The following is a 19,794-nucleotide window of genomic DNA, read 5'->3' on the forward strand; positions in this document are numbered from 1 at the left end:
TTATCACTGCAGGACTAGGTATGACATGCCAGGCAGTCCTACTAATCTGTGTAACCCCGCCCCTACCACTGATTGGCCGCTTGCTGACAATTTAGACAAGAAGCTGCAAATCAGTGGTGTTGGCGGGGTTATACACAGCTCAGCATTCTGAGCACTGCTACATTTACAGCAGAGAAAACAGGGATTTTATCAAAACTGCAGCAAGCAGCCCAGTAAGTGACACATCGCTGGAATCAGGGTCTCGGCCCCTACACCATGCTGCTCTCAGATTACATAGCAAAAAAATATGCTGTCAGATTACCTTTAATGAATTTGGCGTGACTTACCAATGATTGTCAGGTATAAAGCAGCAATGATATCTGCTTCCTTTGACAGCTTAGATTGAAAAATGTCTCCTCCCCTGTCGAATAACGGAAGTAAGGCCTCGCTGCCGAAGAAACTTTTGTTGCTCGCCATCCTGCTTTACATGTCATTCGTACCTGTGGGCAAAAACAAGATGTCAATAGATGTGAGCAAGAAATAAAGGACAAAAGAGTATGACTGCAGGATCAGACTACACAGGGTATGTTTGTAGTCTGTAACCATGGTGACACACAGGTCTACATAAGAGCTGTGTACAGAAATTAGTAAGAGATTTATTGCAGTGGTAACTTATAGTCAAATAAACAATAAAATACATTACTTAAGGTTAAATCTTAAGGATATATCTGTAAAAAGAAGTGACCACAGCAGCAAATGACCTTCTGTATTGTAATGTTCTGCTGGCCAGATTTGTTGTCAATCACACAGTTAGGGCTCATTCATATGACTGGTTTTCACTGATAACTCTCATTCCTATGATATTCTATGGGACTGCACACATCAGAAAATTTTCCTCGGACCGAATGGTCCACGAAAAATATCGGAGACATGTCAGATTTTGATACAAAGGTTAGGTCAAAATCAGCAATGCAAGTCTATGGGTCCGTGAAAAAAAAAAATCGGACAGCAATCGGATGCCATCCAAATGCGGTCCGATTTTCACGGACTGTCAGAAAGGAGATGGTGAAGAATTTTTTTCTCTCTCCACATATGAGAAAAACTGATGACACTCAGACCAAACTCTGATCAGCGTCTGATCAGAATAATTGAGCTGTTTTTCTCGTACGTGGAAAATGCTGACGTCTGAATGAGTCCTAAAGTGTAACCTAACTTTTTAAAAAGTTTTAATGTGTTGTTGCCACTGTTTAGAAGTTTCCATCCTTGCACAGAGGAAGGGGCAGAAGCATTCAGCTTATCCATGAGCAGAGTTTATGGGCAGAAGATAAAGTCTATGGCTCCCTATGCTGCTTTGCTGAACACTTCTACTCTTTTCTTTGAACGATCAATTAGGGCCTCGAAGGGGTTTTCCAAACACTGGATAAACCCTGTCCCCAGGGTCCAGTTTGTTTTAAAAACAAACAGAATGTTATTTACTCACCCTCCCCAGGTCCCTCGCTGAGTATCCACCAATTTTCCCGATGTCTATTATTGTTTGCAGCGCTGCAGTTACACAGTGAGTTAATCACTGAGCGCAACGGCTCTGAGCGTCTTATGCCATTACCTCGGTCAGAGCTCAGTTATTGGCTGCAAAGCTGTTGACTTTACTTCAATGGTGCAAACAGGCACTAGGGGCATCAGTGCAGACTCAACACTGGACCCAGGGAGGGCGAGTAAACAACACTGTAAATGAGGTACACAGGTTTTCCAAAACTGTAAAACCCCTTTGAAGGGGTTGGATGATCTATTCTGTTTTGTAGGAATCCCAAAGGATAAGCTGATCATAAGCTCTTCTAGCAATGTGGCCGCAAGTGTTTAATTTCCCTATAGCGCCTCCTCGGGGGGAATGAAGCATTACATGGTTAACAATGAAAACAAAAGAGCAGTCCAAGCATTGACAACTGGGTCTTCCAGAGCAAGAGATGGCCTTTCTGGTCAATTTCTCTTTGGCTTCAAAATAGGGACCCCCATCTCTATTAACATTATAAGATATTTGTAATTTTTTTTTTAAACTGGGCCATCCCTTTAACTCATAAGCAAATGCTTTCCAATGAGCTTTGGTGATATTTCTTGTGCGGCCAGCTATGATTTAGTTAGGTCTATTATCTATAGATTCTAACTAATGACAGAAAAGCTTTAAAATATTATTATATTTGAATTTCGGAATCTATGGGGATCCAAGGTTAAAGAGAACAGTAAACCATTACAGTGCCTTGTGAATGTATTTGGCCCCCTTGAACTTTTCTACCTTCTGCCACATTTCTGGCTTCAAACATAAAGATATAAAATTCAAATTTTTTGGGGAAGAATCAACAACAAGTGGGACACAATCGTGAAGTGGACCGAAATTTATTGGATATTTTAAACTTTTTTAACAAATTAAAAACTGAAAAGTGGGGCGTGCAATATTATTCGGCCCCCTTGAGTTAATACTTAGTAGCGCCACCTTTTGCTGCGATTACAGCTGCAAGTAGCTTGGGGTATGTCTCTAACAGTTTTGCACATCGAGAGGCTGAAATTTTTGTCTATTCTTCCTTGCAAAACAGCTCAAGCTCATTGCGGTTGGATGGGGGGCGTTTGTGAACAGCAGTTTTCAGCTCTTTCCACAGATTCTCGATTGGATTCAGGTCTGGACTTTGACTTGGCCATTCTAACACCTGGATACGTTTATTTTTGAACCATTCCATTGTAGATTTTGCTTTATTTTTGGGATCATTGTCTTGTTGGAAGATAAATCTCCGTCCCAGTCTCAGATCTTTTGCAGATTCCAACAGGTTTTCTTCCAGAATAGTCCTGTATTTGGCTCCGTCCATCTTCCCATCAATTTTAACCATCTTCCCAGTCCCTGCTGAAGAAAAGCGGGCCCAAACCATGATCCTGCCACCACCATGTTTGACAGTGGGGATGGTGTTTTGAGGGTGATGAGCTGTGCTGCTTTTACTCCAAACATATTGTTTTGCATTGTGGCCAAAAAGTTCGATTTTGGTTTCATCTGACCAGAGCACCTTATTCCACATGTTTGGTGTGTCTTGTGGCAAACTTCAAACCAGACTTTTTATGGATATCTTTGAGAAATGGCTTTCTTCTTGCCACTCTTCCATAAAGGCCAGATTTGTGCAGTGTATGACTGATTGTTGTCCTATGGACAGACTCTCCCACCTCAGCTGTAGATCTCTGCAGTTCATCCAGAGTGATCATGGGCCTTTTGGCTGCATCTCTGATCAGTCTTCTCCTTGTTCGAGATGAAAGTTTAGAGGGACGGCCGGGTCTTGGTAGATTTGCAGTGGTCTGATACTCCTTCCATTTCAATATGATTGCTTGCACAGTGCTCCTTGAGATGTTTAAAACTTGGGAAATCATTTTGTATCCAAATCCGGCTTTAAACTTCGCCACAACAGTATCTCGGACCTTTCTGGTGTGATGCTTGGTCTTCATGATGCTCTCTGCACTTGAAACAGAACCCTGAGACTATCACAGAGCAGGTGCATTTAGGCTATGTGCCCACGTTGCGGAAATGAAGCGGAAAATTTGCGCTTTATTTCCGCATGTCCTTTCCCGGAAAAACACATGAGGAATTTCGCAAGCGTTTATCGCGCATTTTTCGCGCGTTTTCGACATGCGGAATTGCCTTGCATTTTTTATTACATTGAAAAGGCAATTCCGCATGCGGAAACGCAAAATTAATTGACATGCTGCGGATTTTTGTGCGCATCAAAAACGCTGCGGAAAAATCCGCAGCATGGGCATAGAACTTGCGGATTCTCATTGGGGACAATGGGGTGCAGATTACCAAGCATTTTACAAGCGTTTCCGCTGCGGAAATTCCGCATCAAATACGCTTGTAAAACGCTATGTGGGCACATACCCTTATACAGAGACTTGATTACACACAGGTGGATTCTATTTATCATTACCCGTCATTTAGGACAACATTGGATCATTCAGAGATCCTCACTGAACTTCTGGAGTGAGTTTGCTGCACTGAAAGTAAAGGGGCCGAATAATATTGCACGCCCCACTTTTCAGTTTTTAATTTGTTAAAAAAGTTTAAAATATCCAATAAATTTTGTTCCACTTAACGATTGTGTCCCACTTGTCGTTGATTCTTCCCAAAAAAAAAAAAATTATATCTTTATGTTTGAAGCCAGAAATGTGGCAAAAGGTAGAAAAGTGCAAGGGGGCCAAATACTTTCACAAGGCACTGTATCATGTCCCCTGCTTCCAGGAATTAAGCAGGTCATATGGGAAGATAGCTGGCTCCCGATGCCCACATACAAATGGATGCTTGCTTGGCCAGGTGTTAATGGATTTTTAAAGAAAATCTGTCACCAGATTTTTGCCATGTAATCTGAAAGTAGCTTGATGTGGTGGCTGAGAACCTGATTCCAGCGATGTATCACTCGATGAAATCAGAAGACTCATAGAAGTTGAAACGGGTTGTGTTTTTAAAAGTTTTTTATGGAAAATGTGATTTGACAGTAAAATCTGTTTTTAAAACCTATAAATTTAATATGGATATATGGACTGTCTGATCTCCACATTCAAACAGAAGAGCCATCCCAAGTTCGTATTTCCTTGTATACCATTGTTATCTTAGTTTAGCATTGTCTGATTGATAGGAGGCCACCAAACTTTCTACTCATACAGCTGAGAATTCTTGGCACTGGTGGTGGTCCTAGATGTCAGACCCCAAACAATAGCACAATGATGTTATATCCTATCTCCTTTAAGCCTGTCAGATCGGGGGACCCAATTTATTTCCAAGTTCTGGAAGGCATTCTGTTCTCCACTGGGGGTGCAGCTGTCCTTTTCCTCTGCCTTCCACCCTTAGTTGAATGGACAGACCGAACGTGTCAATAAGAATTTGGAGACCTACCTCAGGTGTTTCATCTCTGAAAATCAGGAGGACTGAGCATCCTACTTACCGCTGTCAGAATTTGCCATTAATAATCATCGTCAAGAATCCACTGGCAGGTCACCGTTTTTCGGTGCATACGGTTATCACCCACAATTTGGTACCTTCAGGGGGGGGGGGGGAGCTTCGGGAGTTCCATGGCAGGGTGTTCTGATCATGGGAGAAAGGTATAAACGTATGGCTGACAGAAAACGCTTGCCAGGTCCGGACCTGAATGTGAATGACTTTGTATGGTTGTCTACCAGGAATATAAGAGTCAAAGTTCCTTCTTGGAAACTGGGACCTAAGTTTATTGGTCCCTGTAAAATAACTGCCGCTTCGTCTTGAACTTCCTCAGGCCCTTAAGCTCTACAACGTGTTCCACAGGTCCTTACACAAGAAGTATGTGGAACTTCTTGAGCCCTCACCTCTACCACCGCCCCCAGTAACGGTTAATGGTAATCTGGAGTTCCAGATTTCGAGAATTGTAGATTCTTGTCTCCAACGTTGTTCTCTACAATACTTGGTGCACTGGAAGGGTTATGGTCCAGAGGAGAGGATGTGGGTTTCAGCATCAGAGGTGAACGCTCCCAGGTTGATTCGTTCATTCCACACCTCTTATCCTGAGAAACCCGGTCCTGAGTGTCCGGAGGCCACTTGTAGAGGGGAGGTACTGTCACGAGTGTGTCAGAAGTGACAGACAGTTGCCCTGCTGTTGGTTGCAGGAGATTTCTTTGTTTGGCATTACAGACACCTTCTTAGAGGCTGCCTCTCTAGAACCCAGTGGCTACCTTCCTCTATATAATTAACACCCTGGCCTGGGTGTATAAATACCTGCTGCGTGCTAAAGGGAGGTGCCACACTCACTCACATTATCCCTTGAGAAGGCTCGGAGCAAGTGCATTTCTTCTTCCTCTCTGGAGCTATGAGGAAGGGTGTTCATCTCTCTGAAGTTGACTTAAAGCTAAGCTATCTTCACTTGTTTTTCCCCCTTGTTGTCTTTGTGGTCAGTGGGGATCGACTAGCGCTCATCTCCCTCCCTTCCCTAGCCAGGGCTTAACGCTAGGGAAAGGAAAGACAAGGCAAGGTTTGAATGCGGCGATTGGTGTAGAACCAATATAGGGACGTTAGTGGAGACAGGGTGATATTAGATCAGCCTAAGAGGTCTCCACTCCCCTCTTTCCCTAGAGTCTGGGCTTCCTTTCCCTCTTCCCTTTGTGTTGCACTAAGTCTTTCCCACACCTTGAGTGAAAATTTTGCAAGGATCAATGTACAATACGAACCGAGTACAATAATAGTTTGATATGAATACAGCAACTGATTGGTTAATCCGGATGGTGACTAGCAAAGGTTAACCAGCAGGGCTGAGGTTACGCAGGAATCAAAGGAAGTGAACGGATGGGAGAGCACTCCAAACACTCCAAACAACTCAACTCTCTAGAGTCTCAATACTAAGACATGAGGCAACTTGTAAAATCCAATGTGGGGCACAACAAAGGGTGGCAGCCATATGGAAAGGGAGCCAACCCCAACATTGCCAGGACAGGTGAGTAACACCTTCGGCTTTCACCTTTCCATACGGATGGTTGGGTTGGCTTGGCTGAGCATGCAAGTTTATTCCATCAAGTGGAGAGATACAAGTTGCCCCCAAACTTTAGCGACATGTTGAAATCCATCAGGTCTGCCCTCCACCCCTGGTAACATGCTGTCATGGGTTACTTGGGCTTCCATAAAGATTGTATTAGGATCTAACGTATATGGGTGTCTTTATTTGCCCATGATCAGACTTGGCAATGTGACAAAAAACCTAACATGTCATGTAACCAGGCCAGCTAATGGACATGGATTTGGGGTGAAGTTTTCAAGAGAGATATATTTAATCCTATTTTACACATTAAATAACAAATTATAGTAATTGAGTCAAACAGATGACTGAGGGCAATAGGAAGAAATAATATCTATGATTATGCCAATCTAGCAAACCAAAGAAAATGACATCTTACAGATAAAGACTTCAAGAATGCAAAACAAGGCTATGTAATCCAGAATACAGAATATAGGTATAATACAGTAATTAGAATTAGGATTTTTTTATGGTCCATGAATATAAATTACTTTGAGGCTGCGTGCCCACGATGCGAATTTCCGCAGCGGAAACGCATCAAAAAAGCTTGGTAATCCGCACCCCATGGTCCCCAATGGCATTCCGTTATGTCAATGCACATGCTGCGGATTTTTCCGCAGCGTTTCTGCAGCGCTCATAAATCCGCAGCATGTTCATTAATTTTGCGGAAGCGCAGCGGAAGCGCCGCCATTGACTTGCATTGAGACGCAGATAATCCGTGTCTGTACATTTGTACACGCGGATTATATGCGTTTCAATGTGCGGATGGTACCCAGTTCTGGAGGAGAGGAGACTCTCATCCAGACCTGGGTACCATTGTACCTGTAAAAAAAAGAATAAAATAATAAATTAAGTTTATATTCACCTGTCCGGCGGCTTCTCTCTGCTTGCCGGCAGCGCTTATCTTCCAGGACCTGAGATGACGTCGCGGTCATGTGATCGCAGGCTGTCTCGCGAGAGCCCGGCAACCAGGAAGAAGCCAGGACGAGCGCGACAGCACACGCGGCGGGGCATCGGAGGTAAGTATAGCTTTATTTTTTTATTTTTACGGTCACACTATATAATTCCATGCTGTTTGCATGGATTTATACAGTGTGACCTAGTTGTCAAGCACTTTCCAAGTGATGCTATCGCCTGGAAAGTGCTTGTCAGTCTGCATGCGGAAACACATGCGTTAACGCATGTGAATCCGCATGTGAATCCGCATGTATTCCGCATGTATTCTGCAGGAAAAACGCATGCACAATCCGCATGCGTTTTTTCTGCCAGGGAGATGCAGAAATGCTGCAGAAATTTTCTGCTTCATTTCTGCATCATGCGCACATAGCCTGACCATGAGACCCACAAACCACAACTCCAGAAAATGTCTTTTCTGTCCATGGTGCTGAAATTGGTTTTACTTTCCCTACACAGCATTGAGGTCTAAGGACTGTACAAGTACAAATGTCTAAATATAATATAAAAATATGTATGTCCAGGTACAGGCATTACAAAATAGTTATCATGGGGGCAAAGATATTTCTAGATTTCTGTCACCGCCAAAACCACTCCACCTTGGAAAACAAAATATTGCTTTCAACTGGCTTGTAAACGGAAGTGATGGGCATTGTGTTTGGTGACCCTCTAATTCACACCAGTCCTGTAAGGAAAATAAATAATATAGAGGGAGAGATAAGAAAATGTCAAAGTATCTTCTTTCCTCCTAGCAAATTCTTGGATTTTTTTTGCCTCATTTATAGTACATATACAGTACAGACCAAAAGTTTGGACACACCTTCTCATTTAAAGATTTTTCTGTATTTTCATGACTTTGAAAATTGTACATTTACACTGAAGGCATCAAAACTATGAATTAACACATGTGGAATTATATACTTAACAAAAAAGTGTGAAACAACTGAAAATATGTCTTATATTCTAGGTTCTTTAAAGTAGCCACCTTTTGCTTTGATGACTGCTTTGCACACTCTTGGCATTCTCTTGATGAGCTTCAAGAGGTAGTCACCGGAAATGGTTTTCACTTCACAGGTGTGCCCTGTCAGGTTTAATAAGTGGGATTTCTTGGGGTTGGGACCATCAGTTGTGTTGTGCAGAAGTCAGGTGGATACACAGCTGATAGTCCTACTGAATAGACTGTTAGAATTTGTATTATGGAAAGAAAAAAGCAGCTAAGTAAAGAAAAACGAGTGGCCATCATTACTTTAAGAAATGAAGGTCAGTCAGTGCGAAAAATTGAGAAAACTTTCAAAGTGTCCCCAAGTGCAGATGCAAAAACCATCTAGGGCTACAAAGAAACTGGCTCACATGAGGACCACTCCAGGAAAGGAAGACCAAGAGTCACCTCTGCTTCTGAGGATAAGTTTATCTGAGTCACCAGCCTCAGAAATCGCAGGTTAACAGCAGCTCAGATTAGAGACCAGGTCAATGCCACACAGAGTTCTAGCAGCAGACACTTCTCTTCAACAACTGTTAAGAGGAAACTTTGTGCAGCAGGCCTTCATGGTAAAATAGCTGCTAGGAAACCACTGCTAAGGACAGGCATCAAGCAGAAGAGACTTGTTTGGGCTAAAGAACACAAGGAATTGACATTAGACCAGTGGAAATATGTCCTTTGGTCTGATGAGTCCAAATTTTAGATATTTGGTTCCAACCACCGTGTCTTTGTGCGACACAGAAAAGGTGAACGGATGGACGCTACATGAGAAGGTGTGTCCAAACTTTTGGTCTGTACTGTATATATATATGTATATATATATATTTACAATACTGCCCTGGAGCATCTCGGACCAGTAGCCCAAAGTAACCAAGGTTGGTTCAATGAAAAAGTTGAAGAAATAAAGGCACTCCTAGAGAGAAACATCAGCAGTACAAAGCACATCAAAACGACCCTACGTCGCTGGCCAAGAAGACATCAACACAAAAAGGAAGATACAGATAAAGCTATGCAAGATGCAGAACAGATGGTTTAGCAAGAAACCGGACAAAATCCAGGGCTATGCAGACAGCCACGACCTGAAGCGCTTCTATGATGCGCTTAAGGCTGTATACCAATCATCCAACTCCTTATCTCTCCTCAACGCAGACGAAACTAAGCTACTGACAGAAAAGAAACAGATTCTGGAACGGTGGGCTGAGCAAATTAACAGTGATCTTAATTGCCCTGCCAATATCAACAACTAGGCCATTGCTTATCTGCCCCAGGTAGAAATCAACAAGGACCTCAATGTTCTTCCTAGTGAAGATGATGTCAGGAAAGCAGTAAAACAACTTTCCTGTGCCACAGCACCAGGAAACGATGCAATACCTGCCAAGTTATACAAAGCAGGCAGCGCTGTTCTGATATAAATGATTACTAAACTATTGCAGTCCATATGGAAAAAGGAACAGGTTCCGCAACAGCTAAAAGATGCCATTATAATCCACATCTACAAGAAAAAAGGCAACCGCCAATCTTGCGACAAATATTGAGGAATCTCATTTCTGTCCACTTCAGGGAAGATTCTGCCATGTCTCTTGCTCAACAACCTCATCCAGCACCTTGAGCAAGGTCTACTATCTGAAAGCCAGTTTGGCTTCCATGCAGAACATGGGACGGCAGATATGGTCTTTGCAGCGCATCAACTCCAGGAAAAGTGCCAGGAGCAACGCAGCAACCTTTTCGTGACCTTTGTTGAGTTGACTAAGGCTTTCGACACAGAGACAGCCTGTGGAAAAGTTTGGCTACCCAGGCAAGTTCATCACAATCGTTCGGCAGCTCCATGATGGTATGATGGTTAAGGTCCTGAATGATGGAGATGACTCGGAGTCCTTCTCAGTTAAAAATGGTATCAAACACTGCTGTGTACTTTCTCCTACCCTGTTCAGTATGCTATTTTCCACCATGTTGAGAGATGCCTTTGGCAACTGTGAAGAATCCATGTCAGGTACAGGACTGACTGCAAGTTATTCAACCCCATACGCCTGAAGGCTGTTACAAAGTTGAATGAGACTGTTATCCATGACTTCTTGTTTGCTGATGACTGCGCACTCACCATACGCCTGAAGGCTGTTACAAAGTTGAATGAGACTGTTATCCATGACTTCTTGTTTGCTGATGACTGCGCACTCAACGCCAGCACAGAGCAGCAGATGCAGCATGAAATTGACTGTTTTTCACAAGCTTGTGACAACTTTGGTCTCGTTATCAATACTAGAAAGACCAAAGTTATGTACCAACCTGCTCCAGGAAAACCATACCAGGAAACATAACTGTGAAGGAGCACAACTTTAAAGTAGTCGACAACTTCACCTACCTGGGCAGCACACTCTCCCGCGTAGGGACCATAGACACTGAGGTTAACAACAGAATTGAAAAACTATTGCCGCTTTCGGGAAACTCCATAAGAACGTCTGGGATTGAAGGGGACTCAGCTTTACCATTAAGCTAAAGGTCTACTGCACGGTAGTCCTTACCACACTTTTCTATACCAGTGAGACCTAGACTGTCTACAGCCTGCATACCAAACTGAGCCTTGTACATATGCGTGAATGTGTACATATGTATGTGTGAATGTGTGTGTGAACTCCTCTTTTGTTTTATCCACATAGTTTTTAAGATACACAAACATTTCTGGCAATAGTTTTAAATACCCAGAGTAGATATTACCAAAGAAAGTCCCACTTCACACAAAAAGTAGAAAATAATGCAATCTATCGTCTGTCCAGTACATCTCATCTCTTTAATACAGTTCCAATGAATACTAATTATAACTAAAATATATCTATCCAATCATATTATATTTAATCTTTCCATCATATATTAGAAAAAAAATAAATTCGGATGTTTATTGCTTTGATAAATTTTACTCAAAAGCTTGATTCACAGTGAATCGAATGGCTGTGAATTACTGCAGTCTACAACTGCCCTGAGAAGACGTATGTAACACTCTGAAGTGTCCTAGGAAAGGACTGAAAACTTTTTAAGTTCTTCAATGCAAACACAACCATAGTAATATCCAAGTGTCCTCACCATACAGCATATGGCTATGGATAAACAGATGGCAGCTTTTTATCATTGCTGTGCTGTCACACACACTATCTGTACAGTTTATTCAGAGTTTTAATGCTTTCTTCTTTTTCTTATTTTCTCTGTTACTAAACTGTTAGCTGTGACGTCCTCTCATTATCCAGATTCACCACAAGATGTCTGCTGCCTTCACTGCCTCTGCTTTTACACAGGCTATGATAGTACCGCCCTATAGCTGTGCTATATCAGGTGATGTGATAGCTGCAAAGCATTATGGGGAGGTCTTTGCAGATGCAAATGCAGTCAATGGAGCCTTTTCTGTCTTCTGCTTTATATAAAATGGTGTTGGACATTTTTTGGGCGATCTGTGAGAATCAAAAATCCAATTGTTTGGATTTGACAGGTCCAGAACATTTCCTAAAGTTTGACTTGAACTAATATAAAATCAATTTGTTCATCTCTCTCTTTATTTCTCGCTCTATCTATATACATTTATATATTTATTTACTGCGTATATGTTTATATCCACCTACAAACCATATCATTGTGGCATTGCACTTTCCAACAATCTTGCAAAAAAATGTAAAGTGCTGCGGAATATGTTGGCGCTGCATAAATAAAAATTATTATTCGAAAAATTGTTATTAATTGGCTATCAAAATTAGAGCATTCAAGATATAGAGGGTTGCCAAAAACTTCTGTACAAACATTTTATTTATTTATTTTACTCACTTATATATCTCCCCAAATCCTGGCCTTCCTCACCACATCCCTACAGTCACTTCCACCTCCTATCCACAATCTATCACAAACTCTCACAACCCTTCTAACCTCATACACATCCTCCCAGCTCCCGCTTCCCCAGTCCCACTAACAGGAGCTCTATGGAAAGCACACTCCGTCTGCAACCAACTTTCCTACATTCACGATCTTTTCATCACTAACAAACTTTCCTTCCTCGGCATCACCGAAACCTGGCTCACCCCGTCTGACACGGCCTCTCCAGCTGCACTTTCGTATGGTGGATTGCACCTTTCCCACACCACCTGCCCCATTGGCAAGCATGGTGGAGGAGTATGTTTTCTCCTGTCAGATAACTGCTCCTTCACCCAAATCCCACTGTCACCCTCCGTTACTCACCTCTCTTTTAAGATGCACTGTGTGTGTGTATCTACTCCCCCTCCAACCTCCAACTTGCTGTCATTTACCGTCCCCCAGGACCAGCCACCACCTTTTTAGACCATTTTACCACCTGGCTACTTCATTTCCTTTCCACTGACATTCCTTGGGTGTCCCCCAAGGTTCAGTTCAAGGACCCCTGCTCTTGTCCATCTACAGCTTCGGCCTGGGACAGCTCATAGAGTCTCACAGCTTTCAGTATTACCTCTATGCTGATGACACACAGATCTACCTCTGGACCCAATATCTCCTCCCTACTAACCAAAATCCCACAATGTCTGCCAGCTATTTTATCCTTCTTCTCTGCTAGATTTCTAAAACTTGGATAAAACAGAATTCATCATCTTTCCACCATCTTTCACCCCCCTCATCTGACCTATCTATCAACGTCAATGGCTGTTCACTCTCCCCAGTCCCGCAAGCTCGCTGCCTTTTGGGTAACCCTGGACTCTGATCTCTCCTTCAAACCACATATTCAAGTCCTTTCCACTTCCTGCCTGTTCTAACTCAAAAATATCTCCTGGATCCGCACATTCCTCAACCACAAATCTGCAAAAATCCTAGTGCATGCCCTCATCATCTCCCGCCTCGACTACTGCAACCTCATGCTCTGTGGCCTCCCTTCCAACACTCTTGCACCCTTCCAATCTATCCTAAACTCTGCTGCCCGACTAATCCACCTGTCCCCCTGCTATTCCCCGGCCTCTCCTCTCTGTCAATCCTTTCACTGGCTCCCCATTGCCCAGAGACTCAAGTCAAAACCCTAACCTTGGCATACAAAGCCATCCACAACCGGTCTCCATACATCTGTGACTTAGTCTCCTGGTACATACAGTGGGTACGGAAAGTATTCAGACCCCTTTAAATTTTTCACTCTTTGTTTCATTGCAGCCATTTGGTAAATTCTAAAAAGTTCATTTTTTTTCTTATTAATGTACACTCTGCACCCCATCTTGACTGAAAAACCACAGAAATGTAGAAATTTTTGCAAATTTATTAAAAAAGAAAAACTTAAATATCACATGGTCATAAGTATTCAGACCCTTTGCTCAGTATTGAGTAAAAGCACCCTTTTGAGCTAGTACAGGCATGAGTCTTCTTGGGAATGATGCAACAAGTTTTTCATACCTGGATTTGGGGATCCTCTGCCATTGTTCCTTGCAGATCCTCTCCCGTTTCGTCAGGTTGGATGGTGAACGTTGGTGGCCAGTGATTTTCAGGTCTCTCCAGAGATGCTCAATTGTGTTTAGGTCAAGGCTCTGGCTAGGCCAGTCAAGAATGGTCACAGATTTGTTCTAAAGCCACTCCTTTGTTATTTTAGCTATGTGCTTAGGGTCATTGTCTTGTTGGAAGGTGAACCTTCTGCCAAGTCTGAGGTCCAGAGCACTCTGGAAGAGGTTTTCATCCAGGATATCTCTGTATTTGGCCGCATTCATGTTTCCTTCAATTGCAACTAGTGATGAGCGAGTATGTTTTGTTAACCCTTTTGCCGAGTATGCTTGGGCAAGCACCGAGTATTTACAGCTGCTCGGTGTTATGTTTGAATCACTCCCGTGTGCTTGTGTGTCACCCTGGCCTGGATGCCACAAATATAATAAAGCTGTGTCTGAGAGCAAGGGGGAGGTTCTCTGGTCAGGGGAACATTAGCATGCAATACCTCCTGTCTCAGGCCAGTAGGGGGAGCAGGCTGCCCCTATAAAAGCTGGAACTGGGGGCTGGGTTAGGGAGAACTGGACGACCTGTCTCTGGATTGAGAGTTGTCCCAGAGCAGTGAGGGACAGTTGTATTGCACCTAAGAGGAAGTGTGGCAGTAGGAGAGCCACAAGCCAGAGACAAGAGGCGAAGTGAGCCTGTCTTGGCAGACAAAGAACTCCATTTTACCAGACTTTGGTGTCTGAGGCTGTGAGGATTCCACGTCCTGCAGCAGATAACCAGTCCGCAGGGGACTGTATGTTCCTTGCCACAAAAGAAGGGACCAGCAAAGCCGTACCAGGCCGGGAGCAGAAAGGAACCCACGTTGCAGGCCATACAGGCGAGAATACACGGTGAGCTCTGACCGTGGGCTGTTACCCTATCAGGAGGAGATAGCCAGAAGGAGCGCAGAGAGCACGGTAGGCCTACACCCTCACCCTGACCAGGGCCAATTTCCCAATTGCTCTCAGACATCCAGGTCCCCTCCTAGCCGGGACTGTTTGTGGGTCAGTTCACCTGTTCTAGTAAAGACCCTGGACTGCAACCTGTTGTCTGCGTGATCCTTGCTCCTCCAGCACTAACGGTACTGGGACGCCCAACACCATCACCCCCATCTTCCATTATACTGCCCTGGGGCCGCACTCTTCCCGTGGGGAGTCACACTATCCCAGCTGCATACATCATCAGCCCCAGCGGTCTGCCTTGCAGCGGCGGTTCCTAATAACCGCAATCCACGGGTGGCATAGTCGGACATCACTTAAAACTTATAAAGGGACTACCACTGGTCTGACCACCCTGAGCCACGGACCGGGTCGCCACTACTACCCCCATCGTTCCCCTATTGCCCGGATCCGAGTGCCCCACGGCCCAGGGGGCGAGTCACTTGATTTGCAACTGTTTGACAGCTTTAATACAGTTATATGAAAAAGTTTTGGCACCCCTATTAATCTTAAGCTTAATGTTTTATAAAAATTGGTGTTTTTGCAACAGCTATTTCAGTTTGTTATATGTAATAACTATTGGACACAGTAATGTTTCTGCCTTGAAATGAGGTTTATTGTACTAACAGAAAATGTGCAATCTGCATTCAAACAAAATTTGACAGGTGCATAAGTATGGGCACCCTTATCATTTTCTTGTCTTAAATACTCCTTCCTACTTTTTACTGACTTACTAAAGCACATTTTTTGGTTTTGCAACCTCATTGAGCTTTGAACTTCATAGCCAGGTGTATGCAATCATGAGAAAAGCTACTTAAAGTGGCCACTTGCAAGTTGTTCTCCTGTTTGAATCTGCTCTGAAGAGTGGCATCATGGGCTCCTCAAAACAACTTTCAAATGATCTGAAAACAAAGATTATTCAACATAGTTGTTCAGGGGAAGGATACAAAAAGCTGTCTCAGAGATTTAACCTGTCAGTTACTATTGTGAGGAACCTAGTAAGGAAATGGAAGAACACAGGGACAGTTCTTGTTAAGGCCAGAAGTGGCAGGCCAAGAAAAACATCAGAAAGACAGAGAAGAAGAATGGTGAGATCAGTCAAGGACAATCCTCAGACCACCTCCAGAGAGCTGCAGCATCAACTTGCTGCAGATGGTGTCACAGTGCATCGGTCAACTATACAACGCACTTTGCACAAGGAGAAGCTGTATGGGAGAGTGATGCGAAAGAAGCCGTTTCTGCAAGCATGCCACAAACAGAGTCGGCTGAGGTATGCAAAAGCACATTTGGAGAAGCCAATTTCTGTTTGGAAGAAGGTCCTGTGGACTGATGAAACCAAGATTGAGTTGTTTGGTCATACAAAAAGGCGTTATGCATGGCGGCAAAAAAAACCACAGCATTCCAAGAAAAACACTTGCTACCCACAGTAAAATTTGGTGGAGGTTCCATCATGCTTTGGGGCTGTGTGGCCAATACCGGCACCGGGAATTTTGTTAAAGTTGAGGGACGCATGGATTCCACTCAGTATCAGCAGATTCTTGACAATAATGTTCAAGAATCAGTGATAAAGTTAAAGTTACGCAGGGGGTGGATCTTTCAGCAAGACAATGATCCAAAACACCGCTCCAAATCTACTCAGGCATTCATGCAGAGGAACAATTACAATGTTCTGGAATGGCCATCCCAGTCCCCAGACCTGAATATCATTGAACATCTGTGGGATCATTTGAAGAGGGCTGTCCATGCTCGGCGACCATCAAACTTAACTGAACTGGAATTGTTTTGTAAAGAGGAATGGTCAAAAATACCTTCATCCAGGATCCAGGAACTCATTAAAAGCTACAGGAAGCGACTAGAGGCTGTTATTTTTGCAAAAGGAGGATCTACTAAATATTAATGTCACTTTTCTGGTGAGGTGCCCATACTTATGCACCTGTCAAATTTTGTTTGAATGCAGATTGCACATTTTCTGTTAGTACAATAAACCTCATTTCAAGGCAGAAACATTACTGTGTCCAACATTTATTACATATATCAAACTGAAATAGCTGTTGCAAAAACATCAATTTTTATAAAACAATAAGCTTAAGATTAATAGGGGTGCCCAAACTTTTTCATATAACTGTACATATGAGGAATATGTAAGAAATAGAGATTCCTCACATGTATTAAAGCTGTCAAACAGTCGCAAATCATGCACAAGGGAGTGATTCAAACATAACACCGAGCAGCTGTACTACTCGGTGCTCGCCTGAGCATACTCGGCAAAAGAGTTAACTAAACATACTGGCTCATCACTAATTGCAACCAGTCGTCCTGTCCCTGCAGCTGACAAACACCCCCATAGCATGATGCTGCCACCACCATGTTTCACTGTTGGGATTGTATTGGGAAGGTGATGAGCAGTGCCTGGTTTTCTCCCCACATACCACTTAGAATTATCCTCAAAAAGTTCTATCTTCGTCTCATCAAACCAGAGAATCTTATTTCTCATAGTCTGGGAGTCCTTCATGTGTTTTTGAGCAAACTCTATGCGGGCTTTCATATGTCTTGCACTGAGGAGAGGCTTCTGTCAGGCCACTCTGCCATAAAGGCCCGACTGGTGGAGGGCAGCAGTGATAGTTGACTTTGTGGAACTTTCTCACATTCTCCCTACTGCATCTCTGGAGCTCAGCCACAGTGATCTTGGGGTTCTTCTTTACCTCTCTCACCAAGGCTCTTCTCCCACGATTGCTCAGTTTGGCTGGACGGCTAGGTCTAGGAAGACTTCTGGTGGTCCCAAACTTCTTCCATTTAAGAATTATGGAGACCACTGTGCTTTTAGGAACCTTGAGTACTTCAGAAATTCTTTTGTAACCTTGGCCAGATCTGTGCCTTGCCACAATTTTGTCTCTGCGCTCCTTGGGCAGTTGCTTTGAGCTCATGATTCTCATTTGGTCTGACATGCACTGTGAGCTGTGAGGTCTTATATAGACAGGCGTGTGCCTTTCCAAATCAAGTCATATCAGTTTAATTAAACACAGCTGGACTCCAATGAAGGAGTAGAACCATCTCAAGGAGGATCACAAGGAAATGGACAGCATGTGACTTAAATATGAGTGTCTGAGCAAAGGGTCTGAATACTTATGACCATGTGATATTTCAGTTTTTCTTTTTTAATAAATTTGCAAACATTTCTACATTTCAGTTTTTTTCAGTCAAAATGGGGTGCAGAGTGCACATTAATGAGAAAAAAAATGAACTTTTTAGAATTTACCAAATGGCTGCAATGCAACAAAGCGTGAAAAAATTAAAGGGGTCTGAATACTTTCCGTACCCACTGTACCTGCACGCAACCTCCAATCCTCACAAGATCTCCTGCTCTACTCCCCTACTATCTCCTCTTCCCACAATCGTATACAAGATTTCTCCCGTGCTTCCTCCCTACTCTGGAACTCTCTACCCCAACTTATCAGACTCTCTCACCTACCGTGGATACCTTCAAAAGGAACCTGAAGAACTACCTCTTCCGACAACCCTAGAACCTGCAGTAACCATCACTCCACCACTCTGCTGCACGACTAGCTCTACCCTCACCTACTGTATCCTCACCCATCCCTTGTAGACTGTGAGCCCTCGCGGGCAGGGTCCTCTCTCCTCCTGTACCAGTCACCGTCACATTTTGTTCAAGATTATTGTAATTGTTTTTGTATGTATTCCCCTTTTTAACATGTAAAGTGCCATGGAATAAACGGCAATATAATAATAAATAAGAAGAAGAAGAAGAACATGATATAACCGCTTTAACACTAGTTGAGTATGTAATTATGACTACGCATGGTAGTAACATATGGTTCATGTTTTAGTATTCAATTTATTTTAGCTAAATATTTAAACAAAATTGCTGTGAGGTGCAATACTACAATAATATGGTCTGCAAATGGATATTGATCAAGGAGTTTTTTCACACATTCTAATGAAATATAATTATAGTAGAGGTGTCACCTAGTCATTGTACAGTACAATCCTAGCCTGTATACGTATTATGTCCTGTGAATATTTTAATACTTTTATATATCTATGTAATTGATCACATTGTGTCCAACACATGTTGGTGCCATATGATATGCATACTTGTTGCTATGGAATGTTAGTAATACACGCCATACACAGCTGGTTTCCTTAAAGTCCAGGAATACCTTTACATGGCCAGTATGTTCCTCTGTTACTGAGAAATCAGCATTTGAATTGATATGCAAATGAGACTTAAGGGCTATGATAGATCTGAAGCCTTTGTCACTCCAGCTCTATTCCCCACACTGACTCAAACTGACAGTGTCTCTGTCAGAGGTAACATCATCCTGCTGTGACTAAGACAAGTGATGTGCCATGTATTTCATAACATTTTACACCTCTTGCCCCCTCCTGCTTTTCTGACAACCTCTATGCTGTGAAATATTAGGCAAACGAGCCGACAATCTACAAACAGATCTTCGCCCTTAATTGCATTTCAATTTAAATGCTGAATTCTCAGTAATGGAGGAATGGATTGACCATGCTGGACTAGTTTTTGAAAGTGCTACTTGCAGTCCAGTTCCTTACCCCTAAAGTTACAATTTTAAAAACTTTTACTTTACAGGCAATTAGAATTTTAATCACTCCAGAGGCACCGTACAGTGGATTATTATAGGCACAAATTAATTATAACAATTAGCTACTCTCCAGCTAGCCCGGCTTCCAGAGACAAAGCAATCGCCTTGTCACATGTTTATATGCTTCCTGAAAAGATAGTGCGACACACATTACAATGCTTTTTGCAAATGATTCCAGAAGACAGCAACCTCTGGAAATGGGAGGATCCGTAAATGTGAAGCGACATTGTCACAAGGTTATACTACTACGGGTATGCCAGAAACCTTACAGAGCTGTAAGGTCACAGGGGATAAAATCACAAGACGAAGAG

The 19,794-nt window shown here is 43.0% G+C and overlaps 1 protein-coding gene across 3 annotated transcripts in view; it reads right to left on the bottom strand.

Moving 5' to 3' along the window:
- The window catches only part of OPN5 (opsin 5), a 92,257-nt gene that overhangs the window by 52,212 nt on the left and 20,251 nt on the right, over window positions 1-19,794 (bottom strand). The window contains exon 2 of one of the 3 annotated variants that reach the window (XM_073674097.1): window positions 327-479. The exons of 1 other annotated variant lie outside the window; for it this stretch is intronic. In XM_073674097.1, coding sequence (XP_073530198.1) covers window positions 327-456 — 130 coding nt within the window. In that variant the 5' untranslated portion in view covers window positions 457-479. Of the gene's footprint in view, window positions 1-326; window positions 480-19,794 lie in introns of those variants that run through there. One more of the 3 variants, XM_073674098.1, reaches the window with a different exon arrangement.

This window comes from Phyllobates terribilis, unplaced genomic scaffold (assembly GCF_046119375.1).
Source record: "Phyllobates terribilis strain yellow unplaced genomic scaffold, ASM4611937v1 Scaffold_3__8_contigs__length_932513732, whole genome shotgun sequence".
Classification (NCBI taxonomy): domain Eukaryota; kingdom Metazoa; phylum Chordata; class Amphibia; order Anura; family Dendrobatidae; genus Phyllobates; species Phyllobates terribilis.